Here is a 12,059-nt window from a genome sequence, read left to right on the forward strand (position 1 = left end):
TTAAACCTAAATGCTCTGCAACGAAAGAATGGGTAAGTACAAATGACTGAATAAAAATAATCAGCCAGCCTACATAGCAACGTGGGGAAAAGAAACTTAGGATAAAATCATTGAAAAAGTGGAATGCTAAAGTCTTGCCCACATGGGCACAGCTAAGTCCATACCCACACGGGCACGGTTAAGGCCACATCCACACGGGCATGGCTAAGTCCATATTTGCTAGAATAGGGAAAGGGTCAAGAAAGGACGGGGAAAATAGAAGGAGCTGGCACATCTTATAAAAGGATGGTCTTCATGGTTGCTATAGCGGTGCTTATGTAGTAATGTTTTAATCTTAATTAAAAGATTGATTGAAAGGCAACCACGAGCTAACTAACAGTGTGGGTAGTTTGTGGAGATGGAATAAAAATCACAAAGCCAGCACGCAAACAACTAAAGTTCACAAGCAATGAATCAGAGAGTCTAAAGACCCGCACCTGACACGATTAAGTCCAGCTTTTTGAACCGTGAACCCCATGGCCGCCAGGTTCAGGCACGAGGGGGGCAGGGGCGGGGCCAGCACTCACCGTGGCGATGCCCCTGGCCTCCTGGTAGGCCACCTGGACGATGTCTGCAGTGCTGGTGTTGAGGAAGAAGTAGCCGGAGCCTTCTCTGATGTACAGCTCGGCCTGCGAGAGGGGGTCAGGCTGGGCGTCGGGCGAGGGCCCTGACCCCGGGGGCACGCCGGGCAGCGCAGTGCGGGGGAAGCGGCTGTACCTGCACATCGGGGTGGTTGTAGACGGTCACCTCTTCGGGACTCACCCTCACGTCCTCCACCAGGATGAGCTCTAGGGAGGCTGACACAGGCACGAGAGGGTCGTGCTGCAAGGGCAAGGCCAGTGCTGTCAGGTCCAGGAGGCAAGGGGCCAACCCCAGGCCAGCCCACGGGCCTCCCCCTGGGAACAGCAGGATGCAGGCCCCAAGGGGCTCACCGCATTGGGGACACAGCCCCAGTGAAACCCCCGGGCTTCAAGCCCAGCTGGGAGGCCACATCCCTTTGCAGCATCTGTAATCCTGCCCGAGTGAGAGCTCCCCCGCCTGCCAGGGCCCACATGCTGGGCGATTCACACACATCCCGGGAACGTGGGGGGCACACAGCCGACGAGCTGCGGTGCTGTGCGAGCTGCGGTGCTGTGCGAGCTGCGGTGCTGTGCGCAGGGACGGGGCGTGGCAAACTGCGAGGCCCTGACCAGCCTGGTGCGGGGGGCCTTGGGGGTGGTGTCAGGGGGGGCTGACAGGAGAATGCACATGGCCCTCACTCCTTGCACAGACTTTTGAGTATGCTTCCTGCCAGTGTCACTGGAGGGAGATGGCTGGACCAGCCCGGGCTCTGACTCACCCATAGTTTCACATATCCTACTCTGTGCGAGCAGGCCCTGGGGACAGCAGCTGCCCTTGGGGAGATGATGCAAATTTAACCTAATGAAGCCTTAGAAAGATAATGTGATTGCCTGAGAGAAGGCATCAGAGCCAGGCGGTGTGCAGGTTATGAGGGTGGATAGCTCTCGGGAGGCCCCGCGGTGAGCAGAGACCCAAGCAGTGAAGCATCAAGGCAGAGAGCGGGTGCAGCGGGCGCAGCGGCCCTGCCAGGAGCTGCTAGGCATTTGCGTCCCAGGGAGGAGGCTGGTGCGGCCCCCACAGCCAAGGGGTCTGTGGTGAGACAACTGAGGGCCCAGGGGGACAGGGACAGGAACACGGACAGGCTGCAGGCCAGCCTCCTCAATGCTGCTCCCATGGGGGTCATGACCTCTTCCACAGCTTCCCCCACTCCCCACTACCCAGGAGACAGTTCGAGCTCCTCCTCCTGCCACTTAGGGTGCCCTGGAATGTGGCCCCACCTGCCTTCTCCAGCCGGTATCTGCTGCCTCCACCACCCAAAACATAAGTTGAATGTCCCGCAACGAGGGGGTGTGTGTTGTCCAGGCAGAACCATTCTTGGGGAACCCTCCCCACTGCCAGCTCAGGTGCACCCATCTGCCACCCACCGCCTCCACCTGGGGCCCCTGGGAGATGCTGCTGGGGATGCGTGGTCCAGCAGGCGGTGGTCCATGCGCACAGACAACAGTGTGCATGTGGGGGTAAGTCATGGCTCCCTGTGCCATGACAGCAGGGAGCACGAGGGGCTCTAGACCTGGGGAGAGGCCACTGCTCTGCACCCAGGTTCAGGGAACGCTCCACAGAGGGGCCAACACTGTCACTTGAATCAGAAGGACAGGGGACCACGGGGGGAAGTGGGTGGGGCCGGCATTCCAGGCACTGGGAACTGCTGGTTCAAAGGCCTGGTGGCCTGAACCACCTGGGCACGCCCAGTGGGGTCTGTCAGTCAGGGCTGCGAGGAGAGGAAGCTGGACAGGCAAGCCCTGGTTGACAATGAAGGAGGCTTCAGTTTGAAGGTCCGAGGGCTCCCAAAGGCGTGTGCCGGCGCCGAGAGGTGGCGGGCCCCCCCGCCTTTTCACTGGATCTCCCACCATCGGCTGAGTGCAGGCTGTGTGGGTGGGGAGTCTGGCGGCAGGGAGGCCAACATGGAGCCCGCCCATTCAGGTGGGCCCACCATGCCCAGCTCAGGGAGCCGGGTAATGAGCTGAGGGGTGCGGCCAGTAGGGGTAAGGACCCGGGGACCTGGGCAGAGGGCGGGCAGCAGGTGTCCCTGCTGCAGTGGGCCCTGGAGGTACCGGCTGCTTCACTCCCGCTGCGCTGAGGTGGGACTGCTGGTAGCCAGTCGCCGTGGCAGAGACAGCCGTGGTTCCTGACGCCTCGTGAACTGAAATGGCCTGCAAACCTGAGCACAGGAAGAGACACCGATTTTGGATTTCAGTCCCACTGCTGCCTGTGAAGCCCCTCTCTCTGATTCAGTTTTAAATCTCCCAGTCCTACAAACAGATAACCGAGTTTGTTTAAACTGTAGGCACTCTAAGAGCCTCATGGCCCTGAGCAGGCTCCGACGAGCAGCTCAGAGGAGCTGGAGGACAGGGACTCTACTCTTGGCTGTTGAGGGGCGTGAGACAGCAGCGTGGCTCCGAGCGGCCAGGTCTGACCTCTGTGCATCCGGGAACTGAGACGTACCTGTGACGGGCCCCGAGCCTCTTTCCCCATCTCCGAAACAGAGACAGCAGTTCCCACCTCCCAGAAGGTCCGGGCAGGACTAAAGGAGCGTGGTGAGCTCATGAGACTCCCTGTTGTATCTTGGATAAAGAGGGGTCCCAGGCAGGAGCCCCCAGCTCCCCACACCCCTCCTGTCATCTGGGCTGTCACTGTTCCCCGTTGTCCCACCTGGGGCCGGCGGGGCCTCACCATGCAACTTCTTCTGGCCGCTCCCGTCGTCCCGGGACACGAACTGCATGGGCAGGTCCAGCTCAATGCTGGCTAGCAACGGCCTGGTGGACTCCCACTGGACGCTCAGAGAGCTGAAGTTGTCAAACGTTCGGCCCTGCTGGTCATAGGCAGCCAGGTCCAGCAGAGGGTTGCGGTGGCTGGAGACCGGCACCTGCAAGAAGCCGAAGTAAGATGCCATGGCCGTGCTCAGGACAGGACACAGCCACTCCTGACCACAGGCTGCACCCCAAACCCGGCCGGCAGTCTTCTGGGCTCACGGGGGTCCTGGTGAGGGAGTGGGGGTGAGTCACTAACGGATCCTCACAACAGGTGCCCCATGGCCCTGTCCCACCTGGCTACGTACTCCAGCCTGCGGCCCTTGATGGGGACAAGTATGCAATGTGCAAAATGGTGCTTTTGAAGGAGAAAAAAACAGCAAGAGAGAAAGCTTCCTGTGCGTTCCCCTGCATGGGTCTATGAGCAGTCAGCACAACGAGCAGTTTGCCTTGGCGATGTCTGGAGGCATTTCTGGTTGTCACAACTGCCGGGGGAGCAATTGGCATCTGGTGGGTAGAAGTCAGGGTACACTGAGCACCCCACAATGCATGGAGGGACCCAGGAGAAGGCAGGGTTGAGTCCCAAACATCAATACTGCAGAGGCTGGGAGACCCTGTCCCAGAGCCCCCACCCCAGCCGGCGCTGTCCTTCCCCCATGTCCTGCCTGCCCCACAGTTGCAGCCCTCCAGGATGTCCCCTCGAGTGGTTTAACAGGAATGCCAATTACAACCCCCAGATGTCCCAGAGCCCCTTGGTTTGCAAAGCTGCTTTCAGAGCCGAGTTCTCACCTAATCCTTAAACACCCAGCGATGTGGGAGCTGTCACCACATATTAGCGGGGAGGAAGCAGAGTCCCAGGGAAGGGAAGGAGCGAATCAAAGCCGACTGGGCGGCAGCTGCGTGGCGCCCCCACTGTCAGGATTCCGTTCCAAACCCCGAATTCCTGCTTCTCTTCCATTACTTCGCGCTCCCTGAGCAACCGCGCCCTCAGAACCGTGTGACCTGGGCCTCACTCCTCCCAGATGCTGGTTCATCCCCTCCCTCCCTGCTTGAATGGCCTGGGGCAGGTGGGGTGGGCAGCAAAGCAGGGACCCTGAACGCAAAGACATCCAGGTCCCACAGCCTGGACTCGACCCAGCGCTGCCTCTTCCCACCCAGGAGAGCTGCTGAGTTCCCGGAGCCTCAGTTTCTCCATCTGTGAAGTGGGAATCGACAGAACCCCCCCTTCCAGGACTGTTTTATATAAAGGAAGAACCTGGCTCATTGCATCTATGCACAAGCAGGAAATGGCTGTCATTAGGAACAGTCACAGATGCGCCCAGTTCTCCATCAGCCACGGGTCCAGAAAGAAGGACAATACCGCCCCTGAGGTTAGGAGTGACCATGTCACTTGCTTTGGCCAGCGAAATGTGACAAGTGACTTGAGACAATCCTAAAGGAAGCTTTAACAGTCAGAACATGACCTGCCATGCTTGCCCTTCTCCCCACGGTGGCACCTGGCCACGTTCCACTGGGCAGCTGCTCCACCACCTAAGCCTTGGAAGGAAGATAAGAATGACGTGGAGCAGGGACCCAGCCCACCCTCGACGCAGGGCAGCGTGAGCAAGAAGTGAAGCCATGCTGCACGAGGGCGCCAGGCCTTGGGGAGTTTTTTACTGCAGCCCAGCCTCGCCTGTCCCGACGGACGCAGTCCCCCGACTCCCTGCCGCCACCAGGAGGGCTCCTCCCCAGGCCCGTCCAGTTCTCTCGCCTCCAGCGAATGCTGGACCGAAGCCCACTGCAAACGCTAAGCGCCGGGCAGCACAATCACCCGGAGACGCACGGGGTTTTATCGTTATTCTGACGTGAGCTGGGAGCTGTAACTTTAGGCAGTGACAGCAACGGGCGTATTCTGGACACCCCACTCGTTCCCCCAGATGCAACCCCTGGTGGAAGACCAACGCTCTGCTCTTCCTCCCGCTCTTCCAGGGAAGGACATTAACGCTGTGCGTCGAGCAAGCTCGCAAGCTGACTGGATCCTTCCCATGGCCATCTGAGGCAACAACATTATCCCCAACTTAGAAATGGGGAAGCTAGGCTCAGAGACTTTAAGTAACTTGCCCATGGTCACACAGATTTAGGGGTGGAACTCTGCCAGTTTGATTTAAAGCCTGCAGGCCTCCGCTGACACTGTGCAGCCTCTCCCTGGCACACGAGTCAGGTGGAGCTCAAGCTCTGGCTGATCAATCTCCTGGCACAACTGGTGCTCAGCCATAGCGAGCTGGACATCAGATGGCCTGCCTGGGGACCAGGGTCAGGCTGGAATGTGGTTCTACTTTGTCACTCCAACCAGTCAGCTCCACTCTGGTGTCTGGCCTTGCTAATAATTTACTCTGCAGACATGTCTTGGGCAGCCTCTGGCTTGGGTGAGGTATAAAATTAAATTGGTCCTGCCCCCAGGGTACTCGGCAGGGATGTCTCCCTTAAGGTCCCCTGGTGAGACCCTAAATCGCAGGGGCCAAGCCTGACCGGCTCGGGCTCTGGAACCCCAGGACTGATGATCACATGGCAATTCTGTGTTCCAGGTCCACTATTTCCTGGTGAGCGAGACCTACGACACACGCAAGGCAACTCAGAGCCATGCTCTGCCGCCCAACGGTCCTCTCTCAGTCCAGAGATGCCCTGAGCTGATGCAGAGGTCACAGCTAACAGACGGCCAGACTGGGAGTCCAAGGACAGGGAAGATGCACATTGATCTGATTGTTTTTTTTCTCTGAAAACGAGAAGGTTTGGCCGGCCTGGGGTTGAACGGGCTGGAGCCGAGTCTGAAGGGGCAGCCGTTCTCCAGGTCTGCACACCACTACCCCTCCCTGCCCCCTTTCTTCAGTAGCACCTCCCTTGGCTTCTCCAGGCATTTGAGCCTACCAGAGTCAAGGGCAGGGGGCAGGGGCACCAGCCCGGTGCGTTCATTCACACGCTCACTCGTCCATCACACTGACTGAGCTCCTAGCTCGAGCCACTCTGTCCTAGAGACTCACAAAGGAGAGAATAAACAGGTACATTCTAGGGTGTTGGGTGATGTTAACTGCTTGGGGTTGGGGGGTGGGGACCCGGAACACAGAATGTTGAGGGGGGTGAAGCTTTAGCTGAGGTCGGAAGGCTGGGGGAGGCCCCACATCTGAAGAAGGAAATGAACGGGGCAAAGGAGGGAGGCGGAGGGCTGTGGGGGGAATTCAAGCCAGAGGTGACAGCATGTCCAAGGTCCAGGCAGGCGGTGTGGGGTGTGCTCGTGGAGACACGGCGTCCAGCACGGAGGGAGCGGGTGGAAGGGACGGAGAGCAGGCAACATGGGGCCCTGCAGGTCAGGGGGCTCACGCTTTTCCTCCGGGGCAACAGGAACCTCTGGCGGGGCGCTAAGCAGAGAGTACCATAAAAGGCCTAACAGATACCAGTCTGAACACCTCATGTCCACATGTATCCTCTGCAACTATAGGAGGCTACTGTCACCCCACTGTCACTCTAGGAAGCCACTGTCACCCCAGTGTTACTCTAGCAGGCCACTGTCACCCCACTGTCAGTCACTCAAAGTAGGCCAGCTGCACAGCAAGCAGGACTCGGACCCGTCAGTCCCTAACCCGGGGCCCACGGACGTGAATGGCTCTCCGGCCCCTGGCCTCACACACGGTAGACTGAGCAGGCCGGGTTTTCCAGACTCCAGACTTAGTACGATTTTATTCCTTCTCGAGGGATAATTTGCTAAATACATAAAAGTGATTTAAAATGTAAAACTTTCAGGATGTTCATCTCAATGGTCCCAAGTCAAGGGAAAAAGCCTTTTGCTCTGGGCTCCCAGCTGCGGGTGCCCGTCAGGAGGGAGCACAGGTGGAGGCTCCCAGCCCGGTCCCTGTGGGGTAGGAGGCTGACGATGCCGTGGAGGCCCCAGCCTGATGGGACCAGCGTGGGGGCCGTGGAGGGACCATGCGCCGTCTCAGAGCTGAGAGCCCAGCAAGGCCAGAGAGAAGGCAGCGCCCCGCGACCGCCATGGCAGCAGGAGGACCAGCGGAACGAAACCCGCAGGGGACGTGGAGGAGGCAGGCAGTCACGTGCTGGACTGCGGAATGTTCTGGGGTCCCCTAAAGCCTCAAAGAGAGGCATTTCACCAAACACAAAGTCCTTCCTGCCCCCCTCCGCCGTGGGAGCCAGCTCCCAAACCTCCCTGTCAGGCTGGGGAGGGGCACTCACGGAGCGGCCGGGGGTACTGTGGAGAGGAAAGAGGCTCCACCCCAGAGACGCTCAGAGACGCAAGGCCCTCGGGGCCACCAGGATGGAGTGCAGCTGGACACACCTGGGGGCTGACCGCAGGGCTGGGGCTGGGAGAAGAGAAGCAGCCACAGGGGCCGAGGAGGCATGAACTTGGAGCTGGGCAGACGGAGCTTCTGCCTTTGGGACGCTGCCCACCTCCGAGCCCCATGGCAAACCTGTGAATGGGTGCAGTGACCCTGGCCTTGCAGATGGTCCCTGTGACAGGGGAACGAGGCACACAGTTCCCCGCACACAAGTGTTCTGACCATTGGGTGGGCAGCAGGGACACAGGGATGCAGGGACCCGGTCTTGCCTCAGGGCCTTTGCACTTGCTGTTCTTCCTCCCCAGGGTACCCTTGCCTCAGTTCTTCTCAGCCAGCATCTCCTGACCACAGGGGCCTGAAGTGGAACGTGCTCTCCTCACAGAGGCCCTTCTGGGCCCCATCTGAAGTGGCCTCCACTGGTAGGGCCTCCACCCTATTTCACTTCCTCCATGGTGCTCTCCACCCTGTCTATTTGCGGGCCTCCTGGTCTCCTGTCACCTCACCATCTGTTCTGAGTACTCTATTCCAGAACCCAGCACTGTGCCTGGCACAGAGGAGGTGCTCAACAATCTGTGGTGGAGAAAAGTTCTCAGCTCTGCTCTGAGAGGGGCTGGGGCTGGGCCGGCCGGAAGGGTGCTCATCACCCTGACCCAAACAGGAGGCTTCCAATCCTCCACGATCAGTCATCTGGGCTCCAAGTGTCCTACGGGCGGAGGGTTGGACGGGCCACCAGCCCAGGGACCAGACCTGTGGGTTTCACCTACATCCCGCTGTCAGAGAAACCCCAAGTGACATTCTTCCCTCCCCACAGTGACGTTGGAAACACAGCCCCCACCCCACAGCGCGGAGCACGCTGCCGCTGGTGCCTCTCCTCTGCAGCCCTGCTCCGACCACGCGCTGTCCACAGACAACAAGCCCCCATCGCGACACCCTCCGCCCAGGAGGAAATGAGGGGACTGTTACAGACTGCCAAGGGCACGCCGAGACAGGCAGCTGAGCCGGGGGGCTGGCGGGGCTCTGCTTCCACCAGCACCGCCAGCAGCTGCGACCCTGGTGAGTCTCCTCACCTCTCCAGGTCTCAGGCCCCCAGACGTCAAACTCAGAGGGAAGCACCCAGCATGCAGGGCCGGCTGATCGCACACATCAGGGTGCAGCAGCGAGCTGCCGCCGGCCCCATGCTCCGTCGCCCTCCCCCAGAGCCGCCCACTCACCACCTGCTTGTTCTGCTGCAGCAGCGGGCACGACAGGTCCAGCTGGGGGCTGGCGTAGACGGGCGTGAGCGTGAGCCTGGAGGGCGGGGCGCAGACGAACTTCACCACGGCGGGCTCCAGCGCCGGGAAGGGGTTGGTGACGCTGGGCTTGTTCCCCACCGAGAGGGCGATGACCTGGAGGAGCCGAAGGAACAGTCAGACCCCCCGAGTTTGAGGCCCTGCTCCAGCCGGCTCCCTCGGACTCAGTTTGCTCTTCTGTAGAAGGAGAATGTGACCCCTGCATCACGAGGGGTCACAGAGGCCCTGTGACACACGCATGGCAGAGGGCTCCCTCAGCATCAGCCAGAACCTGTGCCTGCTCCTTGGCCCAGGGCAGGCCGTGTGGCTTCCCGGGACCCTGTGACAACCCCATGGCTGCAGCAGCAAATTCACCAGCCTCCGGTTCTTACATGAGGAATTCACACGGACTTGAAAACACTCCTCACCACGAGGGGCAGGTGTGGGAGAGTGTGTGCTGCTGGGCTGAGACCCCCGGAGATGGGCCAGGAAGGGGACCAGGGAGGGTGAGGCCCACGCGGCGGGCTCTCTTCAAGCTCAGCGGGCTGCGCTGCGGCAGAGATGCAAGTTCAAGTGCAAGAGACAGGAGGGAGATTTTCAGTTGTTTGTAGAGCTGGGACCTCAGAAAGCAAGTCCAGCCCCTCGATGGACAAGCACCACGGCTCCTGGCCCATCCTGAGGGAGGACCCCAGCCCCTCAACAATGCCCACTTTCTGTCAGACGGGAGGGTCTGGTCCAGCAGCCCCTAACCCTTCCTGACCATGAAGCAGCTTCCTTGCCGCCCTGCAGACTCTCTGCCTCCACCTGACGCTGGGGACCCGAGGCACAGAGCACCGGGCGGGACGCACCCTGGAGGCGAGCCTGCTCGGGGTCCAGCTCCTCCAGCCCACTGGGGACACAGATGACTGAATCAAGCCAGGGACAAGAAATGTTTCTAACTTAATTCCTAAGTTTATTCTAATCATGGCATACTGGCTATTATGTGTTTTTCCTGTTTTTTTCAAAAAACAAAGCCAGTGGGCCCTTCACTGTGCATCTTTCCTGCTCACGTCAAGACAGTCTCGGGGTGGCCGGCTGCCGAGGGCGCCCTGGGCAGTGTGCGTGTGTGTTTCAACATCACCCGACACTTTTTGCGTTATTACATAAGCAGGGAGATTCTTCGCCTCCCCAAACCCATGGTGTCCTCTTGTCTTTCCTGATTCTTGCCATCCTCCCACCGTGCTTTCAGCTCCCAGCTCCGGGACACCCGAGGGCAAGGGCTATGTCCTTGCCAGAGGTGAAATGAGCGCTCAGCCCGCCTCGGGAGAGCCGCACGGGGACCCTATGGCCCGCCTCGCACTGTGCAGGACCCCAGCCCCACGGGAAGCCAGGTCACAGACGTGTTTTGTTCGGTCCACTCAGTCTCCTCATTTCTTGGTTTTCAGCATCAAAAAAAAAAAAAAAAATCAAGAGATTTCACAGAAAAAACTACCGGGATTCCCAGCTTATCCTGAAACAACAAAAACATTTGCCAAACCTGGGCCTGTGGTGTCACTCACTTAGGATACTCGCCTGACCGTGGAGCCATCTGACTTTGTGACCCCTGATCCCGTCCCACCCCGGATCTGGCAGTGGGCAGTGCCGAAGCCTGGAGAGAGAAGCGGTCACCCCGGAATGGAAAGGGAGCCAGGACCGGCGAGCTCTATTGAAGCCAGTGTGCATGGGGGGTTCCAAATGCTGCCCTGTCAACCTGCCTGTACTCACTCAGTCACTCCACCTCACCGAGCTCCAGTCTGCCTGTCTGTGAGAGGGGTACACCCTCTTACCTGCTCCCCCAAGGCCCGGCAGGTCACAAGGATCCAGTGTTGCTGGTAATTCCGGGAGGCAGGGGGCCCGAAGAGAGCCAGGCTGATGCTGTCCATGTCCTCGGAGGTGACGTTCCGGAAGAACTTGGAAGGCTCGAGGACCCAGGGTCTCGGACCTCCTTCGAAAAGCATCTCCTTTGAGGAGCCCAGGGTAACCAAGGCAACAGAGGAGGGGTCCACAGCCTGCGGGAGAAAAAAGAGCCAGTGTTCCTCCAGCAGGCCTGTGCCAGGGCCTTGCCCATCCGGGGATCAGCCCCCGAGGTCAGGGAAGCCCCGCTCCTCTTTGGAACTCAGTCTGCCCACCTGCAACACCCCAGAGCCGTCGTCAAGACCCACAGGTGTGAGGGCGCTGCGGGAGGAATCCTGCCCCTGCTCTCTGACACACTGCCAGGTGCGTGCGTGTGTAAACTGACCTGCCTCTCGTAAAACAATCTGGGAAGAGCCCCGAAAATACCCACAGTCCTTGAACCCGAGAACTCCCCAGCTGGGATGGCACCTAAGGGCAGAACAGGGAGGAGCGGAACAAGCGCACGCACAGAGAGGCGTGCATCACACTGTCGCTTACTGCAGCATGCCACCGCCACGCCTGAAACCCTCCCGCAGCGGGTAGGCAAGCACGGTGCGGCCGGACAGGGGGCCTGACGTGGGTCCCTGAGCAGGATTTACAAAGAGCTGGATACCAACCTGACCCCAGAGTTTGATCACAATCATGTTGTTTTAAAAAACATAAAACGATCCTAAAAAGAACTAGGCCAGGCGACGGAGGGCAGCAGACTGCGTGTCCTGACAGCTGTAACTACTGGACGTCTCGGCACTCTACTCCCCGGGCCACCCGCACTCTCTCCGCGGCGTGTGTGGGCTCTGGGCTAGCCTTTCTGCTGGGGGTTCCAACCCCTAGAACGGGCCTGGAACACAGCAGGGGCTCGGGCATCACTTGTCTAAGGAAAGAGGGAATGTCCAGTCCTGAAAGTGCTGACAAACGGAGAATGAATTAAAGTCACCTTTTACGGAAAGCCCAGGGCACCCCTCATGCACACAGGCAGTACTTGGCTCTGCAAAAAAGGCCATCATTGCCCCAGCAGCGAGGCAGGGACACCACCTCCAGGGAGACGTGACTTGTTCCATACAAGGACACCTCCGTCCACAGACACAGTAGAGTGCAAAGGAGAAGGGGGTCCAGGGACCAGTGGTGGTGTAGTGGTTAAGTTTGCATGC

At 59.5% G+C, this 12,059-nt stretch overlaps 1 protein-coding gene across 1 annotated transcript in view; it reads right to left on the reverse strand.

Annotated features, from left to right (window-relative positions):
- Positions 1-12,059, reverse strand: part of NUP210 (nucleoporin 210) — a 110,962-nt gene that overhangs the window by 39,721 nt on the left and 59,182 nt on the right. Inside the window, exons 15-20 of the mRNA XM_044754348.2 lie at positions 10,806-11,027; positions 8,944-9,117; positions 3,331-3,523; positions 2,712-2,818; positions 757-861; positions 567-668 (exon numbers count right to left, since the gene is read on the reverse strand). Of these exons, the coding sequence (XP_044610283.2) occupies positions 567-668; positions 757-861; positions 2,712-2,818; positions 3,331-3,523; positions 8,944-9,117; positions 10,806-11,027 (903 nt within the window). The remainder of the gene's footprint in view (positions 1-566; positions 669-756; positions 862-2,711; positions 2,819-3,330; positions 3,524-8,943; positions 9,118-10,805; positions 11,028-12,059) is intronic.

This window comes from Equus asinus, chromosome 21, assembly GCF_041296235.1.
Source record: "Equus asinus isolate D_3611 breed Donkey chromosome 21, EquAss-T2T_v2, whole genome shotgun sequence".
Classification (NCBI taxonomy): Eukaryota; Metazoa; Chordata; class Mammalia; order Perissodactyla; family Equidae; genus Equus; species Equus asinus.